Here is a 21,664-nt window from a genome sequence, read left to right as displayed (position 1 = left end):
CCAGCTGCCTTGAGATCATTGACAAGTTCCTCCCGAGTAGTTCTGGGCTGATTCCTCACCGTTCTCATTATCATTGAAACTCCACGAGGTGAGATCTTGCATGGAGCTCCAGACCGAGGGAGATTGGCAGTTAATTTATGTTTCTTCCATTTGTGAATAATCGCACCAACTGTTGTCACCTTCTCACCCAGCTGCTTGGCGATGGTCTTGTAGCCCATTCCAGCCTTGTGTAGGTCCACAATCTTGTCCCTGACATCCTTGGAAAGCTCTTTGGTCTTGGCCATGGTGAAGAGTTTGGAATCTGGATTGATTGATTGCTTCTGTGGACAGGTCTCTTTTATACAGGTAACGAGCTGAGAGGGCTCCCAATGTCAGCTCGTTACCTGTATAAAATACACCTGGCAGCCAGAGATCTTGCTGACTGATAGGGGATCAAATACTTATTTCATTCATGAAAATGCAAATTAATTATAGAACTTTTTTTGTAATGCATTTTTCTGGATTTTTTTGTTATTGTTGTGTCTCTCACTGTTCAAATAAACCTACCATTGAAATTGTAGACTGATCATTTCTTTGTTAGTGGGCAAACTTATAAAATCAGCTGGGGTTCAAATAATTTTTTCCCTGACTGTAGAACAGCTCAAGGAAAAGTGTATTTGGTTTTAGCTTTTGCTAAGGCTAGGTACTGACCCGTTGACTGAGATGATACACGTAGCTGTCCAGCTTCTAGCCGGCAGAGCTCAGACTAGAGTACAGTTACTGTTTCTGTTCTGACTGGTTGTTAGAGCCAATATCTGTAAATTTTAACAGCTGTTTTAACTGAAACGTCATTTGTACAGCATTTAGTTCATACTGCAAAGCAAATGTGACCACATTTGTTACTGTTTTGCCACTGTGGGGCAGGTTAGTACTGTGGGGTTTTGTAAAACAGCCCTCAGTAGTTTGGGGGGACCTCTGTGGTTACAAGTGAGCCAACTGCCTTGTTCTCCCATTCTCTCTTAGCGAGTACCGACATGACATGTCTTGTATTACATCCACTCAGTGTCTAACAGGGTAGCTGCTACTACTAATACAAGTGGCCTTAGCACTTAACGGAAATATCCACATACATAGTCGCACACGGTCCACACTTGCACATCTAATAGCTCAAGTCTGACACTATCAGCGCATCGACTACAGCATTTCAGCAGCTTATAGGAGAATATTAAACAAGACTGTCCTGTTTGAGAAGGAAGTTAAACACCTAGAGACAAAAGGAATGTATTGGCAGCACATGGCAAACCCCTCTTCAGCATCGATCATACACCTGATCCTCTGTTTGAGGTCAGCTGTTTTCTTCCAGTTCCTAACAGTTTACAATAGGCTGAGTTAAATGTTTTGAACAATCTGGCCAATGTTTCTCAGCTGTCTGTGTTTATAGTGAGACAATAACTGTCCACCTCTGCCTATTAAAAAAGTCGGTCAGGAAGCTACATTGTTATATGAGCTCAGGATGGCACTGTTGTACAACTGACTGTTCACTGAGTGAGCAGGTGATGTGTGTGTGTGTGTGCGCTGTAGCAAGGGAGACTGAAATAGACACAACCTCATTTCCAGTTTTCTGGATGCAAGCAGTCAGTCCATCACTTAAGAGGTTGCAGGTCTAACGCTTTATCACCACCTGCTCGTACGCTCCGGCACCAACCCTGGGAGGACGAGAAAGGAAAAGGTGAGCTATCATAGGTGGTGACAGATGTGGATGGTACAGAGTATAGCTCACATAATGGCGCATGCAATTTCCTCTTGCTTAAAGCTACAATATACAGGTTTTCTAAATCAGGCTTGTGCTAGCATGAGTGCAAAGTAAACCACCCCACCCTTCTCTGTTACGTTCCACCCAGCCTTTCACCTTCACCTCTGTCCTGTAGCTGCCTCAGCTAATGCAGAAATATTGGCTCACTGGTCTGTGAGCCTTCCAGCAGATAATACTAGTTAATATAGGAGTGTATTGGATGCATGATAGACGTCTCAAAAATGCAGCTTCAATCTTGGTGCATAAAATGTGACTGAAAAATCTGAACCTGTCAAACTGTTGTTTTGGGCTGTGGCTATTTATTGCATATGCTCATCTAAAGAAAGTTGTAATCATCAGTTATGATCTAAACCTCCTGCAAAAGACCTGACTCACTGTCTGTCTCCACCAGGTCCATTTGAAAACATCAGTTGCTATCACTTCAGTTCAGTGAATATCTGCAGGCTCATGGAGCTCACCTGGTGGGAAGGTGATGGCTTCCAAGGGCTGTGCTTCCCCCAGGCCCGACAAACAGCCGCAGCCCTTCCTCTGAAACAGACAGTTTTAGTAACATTCAGTCAGTACAGAGAAGACCCACATCCTCTTGTATGATTCCTCATGAGCAGCAGCCAGTTGCTAGGCAATCTAAAAATAATTGTGTATTGACAGCAGTGTTCTTTTCCTATCTTTGAGCAGGAAGAGACCTTGGAAAGAAAAACAATACCCCACTGCTCTGAGCCGGCCAACACAATGCTGGCGGTTTCATTATTCTATTATCCAACTGCGCAGTAGCAACATGCACTTGTACTTCAGGGTAGGGCTGCAATTAATGATTTTTAATATCTATTTTTCTGTTTAACCATGGAGCTAAAATAATTGGTAAGTAGATCCATTGAATAGTTGATTGGGAGAATATTATTGAATATTTTTTGAATTTCGACTGTTGGTCAGACAAAACATGACTATTGTGTACATCACACTTAATGTTGCCGCTGTTAAAGGTGGGAGTTAGTTTTAATTAGCTTATATGAATTTAATTTGAATAACTGCTGGGTAGCTTGTGAATTTTCCATCACAGATCAATGAGGTCTTAATATTATACTGTATTTTTGTATTAATCTGGTTCTGAAAAGCAACTAAAGTTCAAACTCAGTTCAGTTGAAGTGGTACATGGAAATGGTACACTATTTGCTTCTCTCATTCTCGCCTTTCCCTCTCTGTTTCTCTGTCCCTCCACGCTCCCCCTCCCTGTGTTTTTCTCCATCTGTCTTTCTGCAGATGACACTGACCTGATCACCAATCATGGCAAACCTATTCAAATTGTGATGTGATAAACTGGAAAAACTTGAATTACTTCAATGCTTTTCATAACTGTTGCTGGTTAGTTTTCTGCTCATCGAAGACGACACAAAGACCTCCCTCTGTTTCTGTGTGTGTGTGTGTGTGTGTGTGTGTGTGTGTGTGTGTGTGTTTCACCTTCAGCACTGGAGTCCAGGAGACTGGGTGTGAAGTCTTGACTCTGGAGAATCTTTTCAACCACGTCGTCAGCATCCACCCTCGTGTCGTCCATTCGCTTTAGCTGAGACTCCATGGAGTCCTGTTTCACTGGATGTCTGAGGGGAGGATGCAGCAGAATCACTGTCTATAAAGCGTGGAGCCTGCTCCTATATTTCATTTAGTGCCAAGCACGTGTGGTCACCAAGGGTTCCACTTGCATTGCTGGAAATGAGGTCTGTTTTAGTAGCAGCCACACACTTGCTGTTAAGAGCAGCTCTCTGATCCGTTTTCTTGTGGCTTCATGTCGACTGTGGCTACTCTAGAGAACACTTGTGCCTCACTGTGTGTGAATGGCTCTCAGGGCCACAGGCATGAGTGATTTCATGGTTCTGCAGTGCAGGACAAAAATGTTTGAGGCAGGTTTTAGCTTTTGTGCCCAGTCTACCTGATGATCTGAGAGCAGCTGAAAGTAAATACTTATTTTTACCCTGCCTAGAGAATAATTAACTATTTTATTTATTGTATTCATGTTTTAAAATATCTTTGGTTCATTTTTTCCCCCTTAGTCTTTTCAATGTTTTCTATTTTTGTTCTTTTTAATTTACTGGTTTACGTTATTTTATATCTGTAAAGCACTTTGAAAAATGCATTGAGTTGTACAGAAATGTGCTATACACACATTTTAATTTACATTTTGGGAAATACTTATTTACTTTATTGCCAGGAGCTGGATGACAAAGTTGCTACTGTTCCTGTCTGTATGTAGCTATAGCCTCCAGCTGGTTAGCTTAGCTTAGCATAAAAACTGAAACAGTGGGAACCAATTAACCTGTCTAAGGTCAAAGGTCACAAATTTTGCATGCCACCATCTCTGATCTTCACTAATTAACAAGCATAAAACAGGCTATGGGCTGTACCTTAGCTCACACAGTGACATATTTAAATATACAAATTAATTTTCACACTAAAGTAAAACTTGCTTGAGAACTGACAAAATGCTTCACTGCATTTCAAAGAGGTGGTCTAAAATTATAAGTGTCTTATCAGATTCAGGGGTGATGGCTACAGTTTACTTCCCTAAAATAACTGCAACTTTATTGTATATTCAGTAGCTACAATAAGAGGTTTTGAATGTTTGACTTGCTGGCTGCTTTCTTTTCAATAAATAGTACTGTCAATGATTACGTCTGTATGTTACTTTGCATAAATTACATTTCCTCTTGCTCCCTTACTTACCAAACAACCTACAGGCTCACCTATTGAGGCGTTCACAGGATGAGGCATTCCGTACCGGTGTGCCCTGTGGGTTGCTAGTGGTGGCGGTGGGGAGTGGGTGTTCAGGCAGAGCAGGACAGGGTCTGGACTCTCGGTCCTCACTGGGCTCTGGGATGCTGCCAATGCCCGTTGAGGCGCTGCCCACTGAATGGTTTCTCCGGTGGCTGAACTCTGACATGCTCGAGGAACGGGAGTGACCTGTGCTGTAGCCTGAGAGAGGTGGCCAGTGAATTTATAACCATACAGCAGCAGTTCTTCAGTAATATGTTCTAGAGTTACCTTGCCATTTTTAGATTAAACTGATCCATCTTCTTTAAAAGCCAGTAAAAACTGACCTTTGACCAGCAGCCCTTTCTACTCTACTTCCACTAGGCTAATGCACCAATTTGTCAAAGTGACAAATCCTGCAAAGATGTACAGTATAGTAGAATAATGTTACACATTTATGTAGTAATGGCACCAGTGGTCCAATTTCCATTAAAACATAATGGAAAGTGATACATTGGATATTATATGCACATAAACATTCAATAATGGCTTTACTAATGGTAGATGCAGGAGACACTGACTGCCCAACAGAATTAAAATATTAATTCAGGAAGCAATCTGCAATTTTTATGAAGCATTATACACTACTGATTTTTCTGATAAAACCCATTTTGCTGTCCCATAAACCTGACTGGCAGCATGTTTAATGATTGAGCAGATCAGCAGAGTTGCAGCGACACCTGCACACTGTTGTTGTCTGCAGCAAACGCCACCTCAGACCATCAGTTCACCACAGCTATGGAAGAGCAAACTTCCCACACACTTGTACAAGGTTCAGATAAATCTATCAAGAGTTAATATGGCAGGAAATACATTATCAACTTCAGAATTAGAGGGTCATTAGAGCTCTCAGTGCATCTCTCTACATCTTCTAGTCTTTTATTACCGTCATCTGATCTGCCTGTTATGGAAACTCAAGCCGCAGGCTCTGGTGAAGCATCATTGGAAAATCATTTTATCACTTCCCTTCTCAGTCAAAAGCTGTATGCAGTTTGATTTTACATAGAAAAACTGATGACGGCTGCCCGTACCTGAGAGTTTGGACTGTTGGCTGGCGTAACTGGATGTTCGGGAGTGACCACAGCCGCCAAACTCTTCAGACACAACAGGACACCTCCCTTCTCGAGACTCTGCTGGATTAGAAAGAAGAAAAGACGGGATGACAAAGGTTTGAAAGCTTCAAAGAGCCTGTTCTGCAAACAAACACCATCACTACATGTACAGGTTTAAGTATAGATTAAATATCATATTTAATATCATATTACCATAGGATAAGAAGAAATTGTTAAGGAGATGTGAAGAGAAGCAATAAAAACACAACTGCTCTTAACTGACCAAATCTCCCATTTGAACTGAAAGATGAAGCAGCAGCGTTGTAAACACACACACACACACACACACACGATGCTGATGAGAAAGAGCCTGCAGCAGAGAAATACACTCATGGTGTATCCATGCAAACACACAAGCCCCTCAGACAGACTTGCACACAGGCCTATTTTTAATCATGTAAGAGCCTACAGGGCCAGAGCAGATTGTAACCGATCTAAAAGAGAAATGGTTTAAATTATACATGAAAGAGCTGCGGCACTAAAGCTTCAGCTGCAATATGTTCACACGAGCACATACAGAACGAGTGTGGGGGGGTTTGAAACGTGGCAGAAAGGGGCATCTGGAATAGAAAGTTTCACAACAGCTGAAGTGTATCATTATGTAAAGAGACGAGTGCACACAGGCACAAACATGAAGGATCTATCAAACATGGGTTATAAGACCAGTACCTGCAGCTTAACTACAGAAATTACCAATAGTGATCCAAGAGTTTACATGCGACAGAACACAACAGCACAAAGTGACACTTGATGTGTTGGAGGGCCAAGTCACCTACAGCCTTCCGTAAGTCAAATGGTACATCAACAAACAAATAGTGAAAAGGTGCAATAAAATTGATCTATGTCAGGCTTAATGTGGATATTAGCTGCTACACTTGGTGATAAACAAAGCTTTCCCTCTTGTAGCTTCCAGTCATTTAAGTGTATAAAACTTTTATTTAAGGCAGCAGCAGGCAGTGGTGTGACAAGGTAACGCAGAGGTTATGCTATAATTACTTTTGTAAATGCTGAACATTTATTTGGGAGATAAAGGCAGTGACTTTGTACATCTAACAAGGTGCTCTATTAGAAGGTACCAGTTATAACTTACACCCTCCCCTGATCTGAATGTAGATCTTCAGACTAGAAACTGACATTGCAATAACAGCAAGTGATGAACTAATGATGAGTGAACCTACTCATGCAGTGTAGATGCCAACTGTGCATAAGGGACTGAGCCAAAATGAATATCTGCTTCAGCATGGTAATACAATCCAAAATGATTAAAAAGAGAGAAAAAAAGATATTTTAGAAATGTATACATATATCATTTCTATGTAAATCTACACCACCATTTAACAGGAGCCTAATGCAGGAAAGACTGGATCGGAAAACAATACGACTGTTATTACATCTGTTAGGAACTCCCAAACTAACACTGGCTCAGCACAAAATGGCATGACTCAAGTGGCTTTTACCAGGTCCTGGTAAATAATTGGAAAGGCAAATGGCATGGCTAAGCAGAGCTGAGGAGGGTAACGGGTGAAACTGGCCTCACCAGAACAGCTTTTCTGAGAGTCTCCTCCCCTCCTCTCCTCCAGCAGGCTCTCTCCATCACCCTGGATTCCAATCACTGTGGCTGTGGAGGGAGGCCTGAGGACAGAGGGAAGACAGTGAGCCTTCATTTTTATCTTGCACTTCAATGGTCCAGTTATTTAAAAAGCAAAACACATTGATAAAAACAAACAAACAAAAAAAAAAAAAACAGGGAAATGGTGAGCAATGAGTAAAAATCTAGATGAATCAAGAGAAATATTGGTCAAATTATTAGCACTCAGAATAGCATTCAGGCTAAAGCTAAAAGTGAATATGCAGTACATTCTGAAATAAAAGAAGATACAGCTTTTGGCATTACCATGCAGGCTGCTGAGCAATTTTAGGCCAGTGAACTAGAAGGCCACCTTATACTGTAGATGAACTGTCTGTTACTGACATTTGCAAAGCTGTTGTTGATAAGCTGATAACAGTTACTTAGGGTTGCATAATGCTGTACTGTTTATTTCCCATGAAACTTTTCCAAGTCTGACAAAGACCAGATGTAAGTGCCACACCTTTTGCAGCATTATTAAATTCTTTTCCCAGTCCAATCAAATGTATATAGTCAAGAATGTCGAATGAATGAAAAATGTTACTTTAACTTACGTTTTAAAACAGGGGTCCCCTGACATGAGCTGTGTACTGATGATAACCTGTAAAACGAAGAAAAAAAACAACTTAAGATTCTTAAGTGAGACCAGACAAAGTCGCAGGCGAACTGCAGACCAAGTGATTCTGTACTTCCTGAATAACTCAAAATGTTAGACAAGTTTTTAGTTCAAGAGGGAATATTGAACTTTTTATTCTACTACATTTGACAGTTGTGTTTACTTGAAGCTTAAGTTCTTTCACGCAAAATGTGATGAGCTTATAGAATATGATGCACTGTTACAAAGTATCCCAGAAGTACTGCATATAAAGCAGTTAAAAATCTGTTCCATCTCAACTAACGAGCCTGTTGCACATACGTAAATGCATGCATCAATAATAATCCAATAACATAACAGCATAACATACACACGCAGGCCCTTTTTCTGCATTATGTGTACTTTTACTTTAGGTAATTTGTGTATAATACATACTCTGACCTTAATTACATTTTCATTGCAGGTTTTACTTGTAACAAAGTACTACAATACCGTAGTATTGCTACTTTGTTAGTTTTGCTCTTTTTAAAATAAGAGATTTGTCACACCTTAGGGACTGTTATAATTCTTCATGAAATGCAGCAGATGACGACAATTTCCACATCTGACACTGCTCTATTTATCTCTGACTACGAACTACTGGACCACCTGGGCATTTATACAAAAAGCTTTTCCCCACTGAGAAAAATATCACACTTTTATTCAAAACACTGTGGCAGAACTCAAAATGGAATGTTTTAGCACAGATCAGTGTTACCTTGAGAATGGAGTTATCCTGGCGAGTGTTTTTGGTATCATAGCCTTCCAGCAGACATCTGCGGGTTGTATTCCCTGAGCCGGCAAACTCTGCTAAATTCAGATCTGCAAATCCAAGCTGGAGGAGGAAGAATGACACAGGGTGAACTTGGTTTCCTCTCATGGGACTGATCTGTTGCCAGTCAGCACTGTGACAACCTCTGGGTGTAAAGTGACAGTTCTCAGGACATGAGGGAAGCTTCACAGAAATTCATGAGGACAAGTAAACAAAGGTTTATTTGTGTATCACTTTTAAAAACAAAAGTGCTTCATAATAAAACATGAGCAGGAAAAAAATGAATGGGAATAAAAAATACATTATCTACAATTATCTTGTGAATGTTTAAAGGGTGTGTTCAAAAAAAGCACAAAAGATTGTAGGTTAATTATTTGTGATTTATCATGCACATTGTGTTGGTCTATACTTGATGAAATCAGAACACATTATATGACTGTGATATTTACAGCAGAAAACCTGGTAATTCCTATGCCAGTGTACTAAAGATATATTCAAACAAAAAATGCTGTGGCCTAAGAGGCCTAGCATGTAGATTAGAAATAAAAAAGGGCCAAAGACAGAGCCTTGTGGCTCTCAGCTCAAACCAGCAGCAGCAGACATATCATCGCTAACCATTACAGAAAATTGTTCATTAAATAAGATGCAAACCAGTTAGGACAACCCAGTCTACAGTGTCAAAAGCTGAGCTGAGATCCAGTTAAACTAGAAATTTTCAGCAATTTCAGTATTTAGGTGAAAACATTTTATGTAGTCTATGAAGTCCACAAGAAGTATTTTAAGAGCCTCAGGAAATAATGACTTTCAAAACAGTGAAAGCAGGAACAGTCCATAATGAGCCAATCTGCAGGCAGCGAATGCCATCTGTTTTCTATGGACTCACAAGACTATATATACACATCAATATATCTGTAAATCTAGGTGACGTGCAGGCTGGGTTAGTGAATGGTAGTTAGGTAACAGAAGTATGTGAAGAATTACCTTTGCATATGCCTTCCCACCCCTCAGCTCCTGGAGAAGAGAAGCATAAACATTTAGATTATAATGTGACACACAAAGTTTCAAATTCTCATGTCTGAAACCTTAAAAATGATTAGGTAAAAAAAAAAAAGATGGCATTAGTGAACACTATCTGCCTGCGAAATGTCCCTGAGATTTAACCGTTTCAAAATAACTGGAGGGAATAAGACAGTTAGTTAATGTTTTGGCTCTGTACAGATCAGAGTGATGAGATTACTCCTGGTAAATGCCATTCGTCCTTTTACAAGTTAAGCTATAATAATAATAAAATACAACAAATATTCTACATGTCATCAGCAGAAACATTCCATCAATGTAACACTAATATATAAAAGATTTTGGATGCTGCTTGTTCCAAAGGAAAGTGGGAGGCAGCGGCTTGAAAGCTTTTAATCTCAATGTCAAAATAGTGATAAAGGGAGCTGCCAGTGAAGGATCCTTGATATGCTTGGTCGCCTATAACAAAGAGGGCAGGCCATGCTAGAAATAGCCTAAAGATACAATGTGGATTTAGAGGACACATTTCACTAGCAAGGTATATTCATCTTTATTTTATCTATTACATCCTTAAAAACTATGTGTCATGACATAATTAAACTACAGTGAGTACACTAAAGGTTAAAGGACAGCAAAAGGACGAGAGACAAGAGATTTCACATTGATGAGTCTACTTTCTTCAGAATGCTGTGCTTGCTACCTCCTGTTTAACATCGACATTTCACTCTCAACTTTTCATTTTCCATATAAAACTATCAGGATTTATTCCAGTTAAAGATCTTGTGAGAGACACTCCTTTTATGTTCACACTGACAAGATCAGTACCCTTCATTTTTGCACAAAACCCCCACCTGGTGCATCCATTGACTGTATAAAAGATGGACAAGGTGACAACTACCAGAAGTGAAGCCACTGCAAAACAAGTGCCCCCAGTGGCTGGTTGCAATATAGATCATAAACCCCAACCCCTCCATGCTGGTAGATGGGACATGAGCCAAACTAATCTAAGAATCAAATACATTTTTTCCAGAGGTGATTTCTGTTGTTTTGGTGGATATTATCACATTGAGGTGTGTACAAGTGGTCATTTTTCTGGTAAAGTTGTTTTTAATAAATTGATGATATAAAACCACGCATATTTCAGATGATACAGTATATCACTCAATTACTCTGTTACTACTGCAAAATGCCAAGATGGCAGCCACCATATTCACAATATTTTGGCTTCACTTTTGCATAGTGGAGGGAACGCGTCATCCATCTTTATATACAGTCTATGGGTACATCTTTAAGCTGATAACATTTGTTCACATGCAAAGCAGTAGATTATGGGCCAACAGCCTTCAATGTATCTAAATCTGGTATCATAATGGGACTCCACAGACACATAATGTACCTTTCTGACAGATACACGACACACACAGGGGTCCAGTACACCTGTTCCTGCACTGGCACTCATCTTACAGGGAAAAGAGAACCGCTTCCTCCATCGAACACAGTTGGCCTGCACTGCCTCCCTGTAAGAGAGGACACAAAGACTTGTTAAAGCCAGATACCATACACTTGTTGAACACAGACTGCATACCGTGAGCTCGACAACTCCGATAGGTCGGATAAAGGCTGTGCCAGTGTTGGTGAAAATACTGAAACGAATAGTGGCAGAGTAGCTCTTTTTTATGTAGCTCCATCATTACAGACTGTCACTGTACAACTGAAAAACTGGTGCATTGTCTTTTGCAGCTTGGAAAACTTCCATTGTAACCCCTGATTAACTGTTTGGCTCAGAACCAGAGCCACAAGGCACCAAATACTGCACATGGGCAATAATGTTTACTATAATGAAACACTTGAACATCAGCCCTTGATGTCTGTTGCAGTTGAGTCTGTATCAAAAGCTGCATCATGCACCTGATTAGTTCAAGTCTAATTCTTTGAACAGTCTCTGCTTCTTTTGGAAAATGCAAAAATGATTTTGGAATAAAAATGTCTATATTCTCAAAAGCAAGTTATTACAAATGTTTTGTATTGGTACTAAAAAAAAAAGAAAGGTATTGATGGAAACACTTCACAACCGAACACTGTGTTCAGAAAACAGTGCACTTTATTGTGGATTCTTCGAACCAGTACCATCGTCTTCCTGCATTGTCTCTTGTGTTAACAGCCCTAATCACACCCAAAACTGTGGGAGCACAATTTCATTTTACCAAATCACAATTAACTGTCAATGAAAACCACTTAGGTTCAGTGACTACTGAATCAACAATCCTCACCTCTCTCCACAACTTAAGGCTACTGATTCAATATGAGCTTGTGGGTTTATTGTCAAATTTTCTAGCTGCAGAATAAATGAGCTAAGTAATTATAGGACTGTTCACGTGATGATTCATTTAACTCCTGAGGTTATGGTGGCAGATATGTGGCTTGTATTGACAGAAAAACACATCCTCCTCCACATTAAAATGACAGAGATGCAAGCAGTTCTCACTGAAAGGGTGAGATGAAGTGAAACGCGAAGGCTGTGTGTGTGTGTGTGTGTGTGTGTGTATTATGATACTCCAGATGGCGTCTTTCACTGGCATCTTCTCCTCTCCCACTCACCTAACCAACTCCCTTCTGTCAGTGCATTCATTTTGATCAACTTTTCTGTTTTAAGTGCCAGCAGAGCGGATGGTTTTCCTCTATAATGCAGAGGAAAACTGCATTTTCAGTGCATCTGAAAATGATGCACTAAGTAAAAGAATCTGGCAATAGTGACAAAAAGACCGAGCAACATTTAACAGAATGTTGGGATTACTGCTGAGACGGTTAAGGTGGACACAATTGACTGTATGTATAGGCCTGTGCTGCACAGCATATCCCTTCCTCACAAATAAATAAAAAGAAGCAGATGTGTGGCCAATGTTTTGCAAACGGCGACTTCATCCTGAAGTTGACACATTTCAGAGAGAGCGCGCCCAGCCAGCTGGACACTGTGTGCTTTGGGAATTCTGTCTTGAATAAATACATAAAGTATACTGTTGCTTGCAGCATTTCTTAGTGCAACAAAATCTTTGGGGAGTTTGAGTACATCTGGTTTTAAGCACAAGCGGAGGTCGTCTCGCTCATGTCTCTGCATGTGTCAGGTATCTTGTTAAACTACAGCTACACTCTTTTAAAGGCGGCTGTGATCAGACCGCACACTCTCAGAAAACACCGACATGAATGTGATGCAGGGCCATCATCTGCTTAGCAGCAATGAAAGATTTGCCCATAAAATGTTAGATATTCAAAGAAATAAACTTGTATAGCTAGAACATTTTGTTTTAGGCTGAAATAATAATGTAGTACTGATGATAAGGTACAACAAAGGAAAGAAAGGCTCATAAAACAACAATCCCCACTTCCTTTAAACTCACAGATGGGATGACAGTGTCAGCGGGAATCTAGTTTGTGTGTTTAACAACTCAAACTGCTGCAAAACAATGCAACTGAATATCTGTGGAACTAGTGACCAGTGATCTTTTTCCTGAGTAAAATCTATAGGCTAAGACATCAGACAGATGAAGTATAAACACTACACAGGCAGAGCAGGACATTTTAATTAGAGCCAGAACTTCACTGATTTGGTTGTGGGATTCAAAGAACATCTTAGTTTCTTGATTTAATTTAGCTGCAGCGTTTGCTCACATGTGGAAAAAATATACAAAGAAACTGCAGCTATATTAAAATGGCCCTAATGTCATGACCTTAAAAGCTTTCAGATTGAGTCCACTGGACCATATCAAGAGCTACTTACCACAGAGCAAACAGAAGGCTTCTTATATAATCAGGGGCATCTAATCTCTACAGCCTCCCTCTAAAACAATGGTTTTCCCTTTGTCCAATGTTAGACGGCAATCTAATTTATAAGTGAATTTTTATGTTGTTTTTCAAACCAAAAGGCCAAACACAACCCCTTTTGAGTGTCTCAATTGTGATTCTAACTTTACACAATCAACTATACCTATTACATCACCAGAGAAGCAAAACATGACTTTCTAGAAAGTCTTATTAAAATCTGGAAAAGCCATGAAATATCATGGTAAAAGACTAACAATAAATGTTTGTTTAAACAGCTTAATCAGATATGAGATCATAAAGAAAACTGTAATAGACATGTATGAATTAGTCAGAATATCAGGAACATCTCTGAATATAATGTAGTCCAGTACAGTACAGTACAGCCTTTAACTGTGACCTCGATAATAAACATAGTTGACATTTGACAATTTCACCAAAATATTTTGAGCTTCATAAGCACAGAACTGAACTGCATACAACGAAACAGGTGTACCCAATAAAGTGGCCAGAGTGTATATAGAAAATATGTCATTGTATTCAGGTAGGTAGGTACTTTATTGAACTTTATTCAACAATGAAGGAAAACACTGTCCTAACGCATATGCATATTTTAGGGGTTTACAACTATACACTGTCTTGACTGACTTGCAGCTGCACTTAGGAATTAGTTGGTATAACCTGATCATTTATAACCAATAACAGGTTGCAGTGAGACACCATTCACCTACTTCAGTGATAATCTTAGGACAAAACATGGGCCAGAGGCAGCCCAGGACATTATTGACACTTTTGATTTAGCAGCAACAGCTAAAGGAGTCACATTTGGTTTTGTGGCATTTATATGACAAGTCATAGCACAATGATCAATCCCACAACCCAGAAGTCAGTCTGAGAAATGCAACCAGATGTCGCCTTGAACATGAAGGAAATGTCAACTAATCGATGGATATTTCAGAGCACGAACTGTGACAAATGCCAATGTTTACATTCCCCGTCGATACTAACATACAGTTTACAGTTACTAGTTAACTAATCGGAATCAACAATCAACAGACGTTAGCTGGTTTCTAACATTAATCCTGCATCTTACTAGCTAGTTAGCTATTAACGTAGCTTAATAGGCTACAACTACCGAGACAATTTAACCTAAGAGCAAAGGATAGCAGGTGCCGTCGGTGTTTTTGTGACCGTCCTCACCGAGAAGACTCCTCAGAGAAGCCGCCGTCCAACAGCCTGACTTTACAAAAGAGGACCCCGTTGACGAAGGGGACTGACGAGAGCTCTTCCAGCTCAAAATCCACCTTGAACTTGAATTTCTTCTTTTTCATCATCATTAAATCCATACACAAAATCTGTATTACTGTTAAGATGCTCCAGTCTCGACCGTCGCACACTTTACAGCCCCATTGTGCACTAGTACAGATGCAGCTTTCTGTTTGTTGAGTGGCCAGAAGACGGTGAAGCTGCTGCTTGTAAAACAGTCACATTTACTGAAGCGACAAAGTAGAACGACTTCCTGTCGTCAATTTTCAAAACAAAGGTATATATTATTCTATATGTTATAGTTTAGAGTAAGTATCATATGGAAAAGGTGTATGAGGCATTACAGAATATACGTATTCTATATACGTGTTTCATTACATTTTACTCAGTGCGTGCAAGTGCGCGAAGACGTCTAGACACCACTGTGGTGTTGCCTGTGCTTTTATTTTGATGTATGCGTTGATTTAACGGATGTACAATGACGGCGGCTGTTAATTTGATGGCTATCAAATTAAGCCCACCTCCTCCCTCTTTCGCCCCCTGGCGGTCAGTCTGGCAACAACAACCCTGATTACAAGAAACGTGAAATCAGCTGCTGTTACATGACATTTGTCGCCACCTTGCGGTACAACGTATACACTGCACTACACTTACAAAATGACCAACTACATTGTTTTTATTACAAACAAATCGATCGCGTCATTTATCTGCCATTTTTTGCACACTAACAAATATTTTAAGAAAGCATTACCCAACATTGTTTTTAAACTGACAACATACACCCTTTGGAGTCAAATAGATCAAAATATGCACAATTTAGTAGGCTATATAAAAAGTTAAAAATATGCGTAGGTCACGTGAATAATTTCATAAAATTATCAAAATTTTATTCCAGCATTTGGTATCTAGCCTATGCCTTGTGCAGACCAGCTGTCAGATTCCTGTGGGTATGACTCATTTAAAACAGATTACTAAAATAAAGCTCGTACCATGGTGCCCAGGGATTTTAGGCTACTGCATTGTGTAGCTATAACAGACATAGTCAGTTTGCGGTTGTGGGTATTACCACAGCACAACAAGTTTAGAAAGGCAGAAAGTAAAAGCTTGATATTACAGAGAACTACTTCAATTAAAGCAGCTAGACATCTCACCTGTGTATGCACTCATGAATGTGCCTCATATCGTATTGCAGTGTTGGTGTTGTAGGGTGTGTCTGTAATGTGTGTGCGCGCAGCCAGAGGACTTCCCAGGCAAACGAGCTTCTTCACTCGTTCGCTCAGCGCTGCTAACCGACCTCATCAACAAACTGCTTTCTGCAAAACTACATGATTATTTACCGGATTATACACTGCACCCACTGATGGACTTTGCTACGAGTTCTTTTTCAGGCAGCACTTTGAAAATCTCGTTGCAATCGTACAGGACCACCCAGCTGCCTGAAACCAGAAGTACCAGCCCCAGAAATCGTTCTCCCTGTGCGTGGGTGTTTCTGCAGCCGTTTAATTGTGCGTCTGTGTGAAGCTCTACAGGCCCGGAGTTTTCACTCTCAGCGTAACCATGTATCAAGTCGTAAGGAAGCTGTTTTTTACGGACTGTCACTGCGCAGGCAGTGTGTCAAAGACATACGACGAGCTGTTCGCCAAGCTGGATACCAACAAGGATGGGAAAGTGGACGTGTCCGAGTTGAAGGCAGGGCTAGCTGCTATGGGCATCAAAGCCGAGAAAGGAGCTGCTGAGGTAGAGCCAAGAGCAAACAAACTGGCCTCGTAGAGAGGGCAAAACTGTCACAAATACTACTTATTGTAGTACTACATCCCTGAAGGATCTGGGCAGGCTGCAGCCACTCAGCATTACCCCTTACTTACCCTGACATAGGCCTAGTAGAAGTCTAAACGACAGCCCTTAGAGGGAGTAACTTACTCTTAAGTACTGTTGCATTATTTAATTGACTTCATGGCTGCATCGATTTTTTATTTACACTGTTGATTATGTTTTAAGTTAATTATTTATCTATAAAATGTCATGACATAGTGAGACACACCACAGTTTCCCAGAGGCTAAGGTGATGTTTGCATATTGTTTTTTTTTTTGTCTTGCAGCCACTAAGTATTTAACACATTTGCTTAATAAATGACCGGTCAAAGTGGTGATCACTTCATCCACTAGCTTCAGTATTACTTCACTTGACTGTGCACTGTACTTTGCACTACTTTTATATCACAGTAATAGTTCCAAATATTTAGTTCTCCATGCTGTAAACCCTAACCCTGAGGTCCCAGAGTTCTTTTATGGTTTTGGAAACACTGATAGGAAAACTGTCTCATCACAAAGTCTATTTAGAAGCAATACTGGGTCTTTTAATTGTATTGATTTATATAGCAGTTTTTATACATGTTGGTGCAATCAAAGTGATTTACAGATGAGCGACAAGCTGATGACCAGACAGATCCAATGTAAACAGGAAAATATGAGACTAATGCAAACTGGAAATAAAAAGGGTAAACTAATGATAAAACCAAAAGTCATTTAAAATGATTTAATAATAATAGTGACAAGGCTCTGACTGAGCGGGCAGATGGCAGATCTGCTCCAGCGTGTCTGCCCAGTGACGACACAGGGCGGCTTCCTGGTGTGTAACTGGGAGTGTAGAGCATTCTTGTCCTGCCAGGTTAAATTTAGGGAAATATATTTCCTCCTCCATTAATAGGCTTAATCTTAAACTTAAACCCAACCCAAGTCACAGCAATCCCTTTGATGAAATAACAAGTGCTAGAAAATGTTGTGAAGTCTAATATTAAGACAAGGGAGGGAGTTCAATATTTCATGCATAGCTTTTGTCTTTTTTTTCTTGAGCTCAAACTTCAGCTTGTCTCAGTCCTTATGTCTTCTTTCCGATTTTTCCTGTAACAGTATCAAATCACCTGCAGCATACACACAGTATTTTCAAATAATCCAGAATAGAAAAGTAGGTAAATGCAGGCTGGAGCAGTATGATTGAAAAATTCTGGAGCACATTCTCTTCAAAGTGTCTCAAAATCCAGGTGAGCTTCTTATCGTGGGCTGCGCCTTTTGAGGCCGGTCCCACCTTTACTAAGCAAATAATCTTGCATTCCTCATGCTCATCAGTGAGTCTGATCATTTTGAAGAAATGAGTCAGGAAAGAATGAGAGGAGAGTTCACTGCTGTGTGTGACCAGGTGCTATAAAACCAGCGCTTTCCCTGTCCGTGCAATTACATGATAACAATATGATAAACGGGTAATAAACATGCACACTGACTGCCTCTCGAGAGCCTTTCAGTCAGCAGTGCCCTTATTCATCACACTAATTTATCTCCTGACATTTAACAAAGACTAATTCATTAAAACTGGCATCCTATTTAGTCCATTGTCTTCATTCTGTGTGCACTGCACCTGCCCCCATCTTGGATCACCTATTAACATTTGAATCTGCTTATTAGCAACGCAGGGCTTTAGATTTCAGCTGATGTCTTGAGGAACTTTGCACATTTTTGTGCAAACATTACATACAGTACCTACAGCACAGCAACACAACTGAATTCAGTCCTCTCTTGATCTGGGACAGCTCTTCCAGAACTTTACAAACCAATGAAAAGTACAAAGCAGAAAAAGAAAAACAGCATAAACTACAGTATGTGAGGGAAAGATAATGACAGATAACTGGGCCAAGTACAGCACTGTACACAGGAAGTGAGTTCAGTCAAAGTGATGGCACATTACCGTGCCACCAACTGGCAGAATCAAGCAGCTGCCATTAGAGGAGATGGCAGATATACCTCAGGTCACAGCAAAGCGTAAACCTCTCCCTGAACTCCTCAAGGTCAGACATCTGCGATGATTTCTGGTAGACAACAGAAACTCTAAGACACCGGCTCTGATGCTATTCTGTATTTTCCTCAGAAAATCATTTCCTCTGGAGACGAAAACCGAGATGAAGGGCTTGACTTCAGTGAGTTTGCCAAGTACCTCAAGGATCATGAGAAGAAACTACTGCTGACCTTCAAGAGCTTGGACAGAAACAATGATGGTATGGTATAATTTTATTACCCAGCATTGCTTTATGTTTATGGCTCTAACCATGGTTCAAATAGTATAAGAATCCATGTTGAATATTTACCTGAAAATTAAAACGAAATGGTGGGAATTTGATACTATCTACCATATCGGTGTTAGGGAATTTATCTTTCCTCAGCATGTGTAAAAAGTCAGGACTTCTGTGTTTTTATTTTAAACAGGCCGAATAGACTTCAAGGAAATTCAACAGTCGCTTGCTGAGCTGGGGCTGGAAGTCTCCAGAGAGGCCGCAGAGAAGATCCTTCAAAGGTGTTTCTGCTTATTTTGCAGCTGCTCATAAATTAGGTCTCTTTCCTACTCTACCACCAAATTGTGAGTAAAATTTGACAAGACTCAGTAAAAAGGTTTTGTCGTTCGTGAACCGCAACAAAAACCTAAGCTAAAAGTGGAAAAAAGCAGTTAAATGTTGAAGGTGGGGACCAGTGTGAGGGACTGATAACCAGTTCGGTGCAGCTGGAAAGTGGGCTGATGGTGCATGATAGAGCTGACGAGATGACTGCCAGCGTGTCATAAGACCATTAACGGGAGAGAGATTTCTCCTACGTTTAACTAATAATTGACAGTTAAAGACTGTAGTTACTGTACGAGCATTACACATTTTTGCTTCACTGATTTGGCTCTAAATGATAATTGGGCTACAACCTATTTCTAATAATACATTTTATCATCATTAGACATTAACAAACACTGGGATACTACAACATGTGTCTTACTAGATAATTATTAAGAATGCTGGATTGCATCAGTAACCTGTTTTGTCACTTGTAGAGGAAGTTGAGTGATCTACATGTGTGTGTGAAGTGTGTGCATGTGTTAATTTGGCAAGAAACCCAGATGTACAAGCAGGTGACAGTGATATTAAGTAAAGAGTGACAATGTTGAGTAGTATTGGAAATGTTTTACCACAACTTGAGAAATAAGCCCCTAGAGTTCACTGTAGGACTCGTTTAAGTGTTATTCTCTGTGTCACATGAACATATGTTAAACTGAGTTGGGTCCTGTTCAAAACTTCATCTACATAGATTGTTGCTTTGCAAGTCGATCCAGGTTCATGCAAGGAGCTGAACAGTAAAGTTGTTTATGTGAATAAACAAAATGCATGTAGGAGCACATGGCGGTGAGACCCAGAGGAAGTAGTAAAGCAGGATGCACATGACTGTGAATCACAGAGAGGTATTTGTGACCACTGCAGAGAGTGAGGGGCGAGTGTTTCACTCAGCCGAACTGACTCAGAGAGAGGAAGTAAAAGATGTGCACTGGGGGCAGATGAGGACACACGGATTGTAGAAGAGGCCAAAGGATAAATAGAGAGCTGCATGATGCCACTCATTATCTACTGTATTTATTTTTATAATTGTTTAAAATGTAGAAAAATAAGCTCAGAAATACACAAGCCATGCCTTGTACACTACATTTTTCTGAAACGAGACTATGTAAAACTTTTTCACTGTTCTAAAGTAAAGTAGTATACATCATTTACATCAATAATTGGACCCGGTTAGCAGAGTCTTAAATGAGCCACGAATTTAGATTTAAACAAATTTTAAGACTGACAGTTTTCTGTCCATTCTTTCTTTGCAGTATCGATGTGGACGACACCATGACTGTGGACTGGAATGAGTGGAGGGAGCACTTCCTGTTTAACCCAGCCACCGACCTGCAGGAGATTATTCGCTACTGGAAGCACGACTCGGTAACTATACTGTGTCTGTATGTTAGTGTTAATATTTTAATGCTGAACTTATTTGCTGTTAGATAAACTAACAAAACATTCAGATCCTCCTGTTTTAACCAAATCTTGAAATGTAGATCATTTGCTATATGGAACTATATGGAACTACATGTACACTACCAGACACACAGCCAGTTCCAGTCAATGGCTAATCTCTGACGCTTGTTGTCTGTTTACATACACAGTCTCAGAGCGTAAATAAACCTGTAGAAGCTAACCATGGTGGAGGTCAGCTAGTTTCAGTCTGACCTGCAGAGGGATTAGCTTGTCAGTGGGATTAGGACAGGGACAGGTCAAGGAGAGAGGAACAGGATAGGATTAAGAGGCACTGGTGAGAGTGAAGCAGTGGTTACCAACATCAACTTTCCACCACCTCCAGCATTCATGCCGATGGTTGGTGGCCACTCGGTACTCAGCACTTTTCAGCACAAACTGCACTGGATCTGCAGATCTTCAACATCTATCTGAGCACTTTAGCCCGATCTCACTGCAGGGGGCTTGTACGGCGCTGGGACTATATTGAACTGGATCAGCTTTGTTTCAAGGGTTTGAGATTTCCATGGCTCTGCTGGAGCCTCAGCAGCAGCAACAGGAAAACTGGTTTTCCCTTGATTTCGAAGATGATGGGGGGATGTATGGACATGGTAGGTTCTTTTTCTACAGTCCCCGGTTAGTTTGTCACATGGTTATGAATCTAGAATAGCGTTTGAATGCCCCACTAGTTAACTGGAATAGTTATATACACTGAACACGCACCCCTTTTGCGTTTGCCCCCATTTTTCATGAGCTGAACTCAAAGATCTACGACTTGTTCTATGTACACAAAAGGCCTATTTCTCTCAAATATTTTCACAAATCTAAATCTATGTTAGTGAGCACTTGTCCTTTGCTGAGATAATCCATCCACCTCACAGGTGTGGCATATCAAGATGCTGATTAGACAGCATGATTATTGCACAGGTGTGCCTTAGGCCACTCTAAAATGTGCAGTTTTACTGTATTTT

At 40.3% G+C, this 21,664-nt stretch overlaps 2 protein-coding genes across 3 annotated transcripts in view; one reads left to right on the top strand and one right to left on the bottom strand.

The window, feature by feature from the left end:
* Positions 1 to 1,600: 1,600 nt before the first annotated feature.
* On the bottom strand, positions 1,601 to 15,177 carry LOC109969883 (protein FAM102B). Of its 2 annotated transcripts, none has more exons than XM_020617083.1 (11): positions 14,770 to 15,177; positions 11,150 to 11,270; positions 9,718 to 9,747; positions 8,683 to 8,799; positions 7,885 to 7,931; positions 7,241 to 7,335; positions 5,623 to 5,724; positions 4,525 to 4,753; positions 3,248 to 3,384; positions 2,251 to 2,320; positions 1,601 to 1,685 (listed from the first exon to the last, which is right to left on the bottom strand). In XM_020617083.1, the coding sequence occupies exons 1-11, from the start codon at positions 14,913 to 14,915 to the stop codon at positions 1,643 to 1,645; spliced, it is 1,137 nt and encodes a 378-aa protein (XP_020472739.1). In that variant the 5' UTR covers positions 14,916 to 15,177; the 3' UTR covers positions 1,601 to 1,642. The 2 variants fall into 2 exon arrangements, with proteins under 2 accessions (XP_020472739.1, XP_020472740.1); XM_020617084.1 differs by having other exon boundaries at positions 5,623 to 5,721; positions 14,770 to 15,176.
* A 694-nt stretch (positions 15,178 to 15,871) lies between these two features.
* The window catches only part of slc25a24 (solute carrier family 25 member 24), an 11,138-nt gene continuing 5,345 nt past the window's right edge, over positions 15,872 to 21,664 (top strand). Inside the window, exons 1-4 of the mRNA XM_020617080.1 lie at positions 15,872 to 16,572; positions 18,755 to 18,881; positions 19,090 to 19,177; positions 20,510 to 20,621. Of these exons, the coding sequence (XP_020472736.1) occupies positions 16,393 to 16,572; positions 18,755 to 18,881; positions 19,090 to 19,177; positions 20,510 to 20,621 (507 nt within the window). The 5' untranslated portion in view covers positions 15,872 to 16,392. The remainder of the gene's footprint in view (positions 16,573 to 18,754; positions 18,882 to 19,089; positions 19,178 to 20,509; positions 20,622 to 21,664) is intronic.

This window comes from Monopterus albus, unplaced genomic scaffold, assembly GCF_001952655.1.
Source record: "Monopterus albus unplaced genomic scaffold, M_albus_1.0 scaffold184.1, whole genome shotgun sequence".
NCBI lineage: Eukaryota > Metazoa > Chordata > Actinopteri > Synbranchiformes > Synbranchidae > Monopterus > Monopterus albus.
This window is presented reverse-complemented; position numbering and strand designations above follow the sequence as displayed.

What these genes read in the sequence shown, in the direction of transcription:
- LOC109969883 (XM_020617083.1), bottom strand. Translation starts at nt 14,915, where the DNA reads ATGGATTTAATGATGATGAAAAAGAAGAAATTCAAGTTCAAGGTGGAT. An exon ending in TTCTCTGAGGAGTCTTCTCG is followed by an intron (nt 11,271 to 14,769) that starts GTGAGGACGGTC and finishes CCTCTCTTACAG; the next exon opens with GGAGGCAGTGCAGGCCAACT. An exon ending in AGCCATCACCTTCCCACCAG is followed by an intron (nt 1,686 to 2,250) that starts GTGAGCTCCATG and finishes TCGTCCTCCCAG; the next exon opens with GGTTGGTGCCGGAGCGTACG.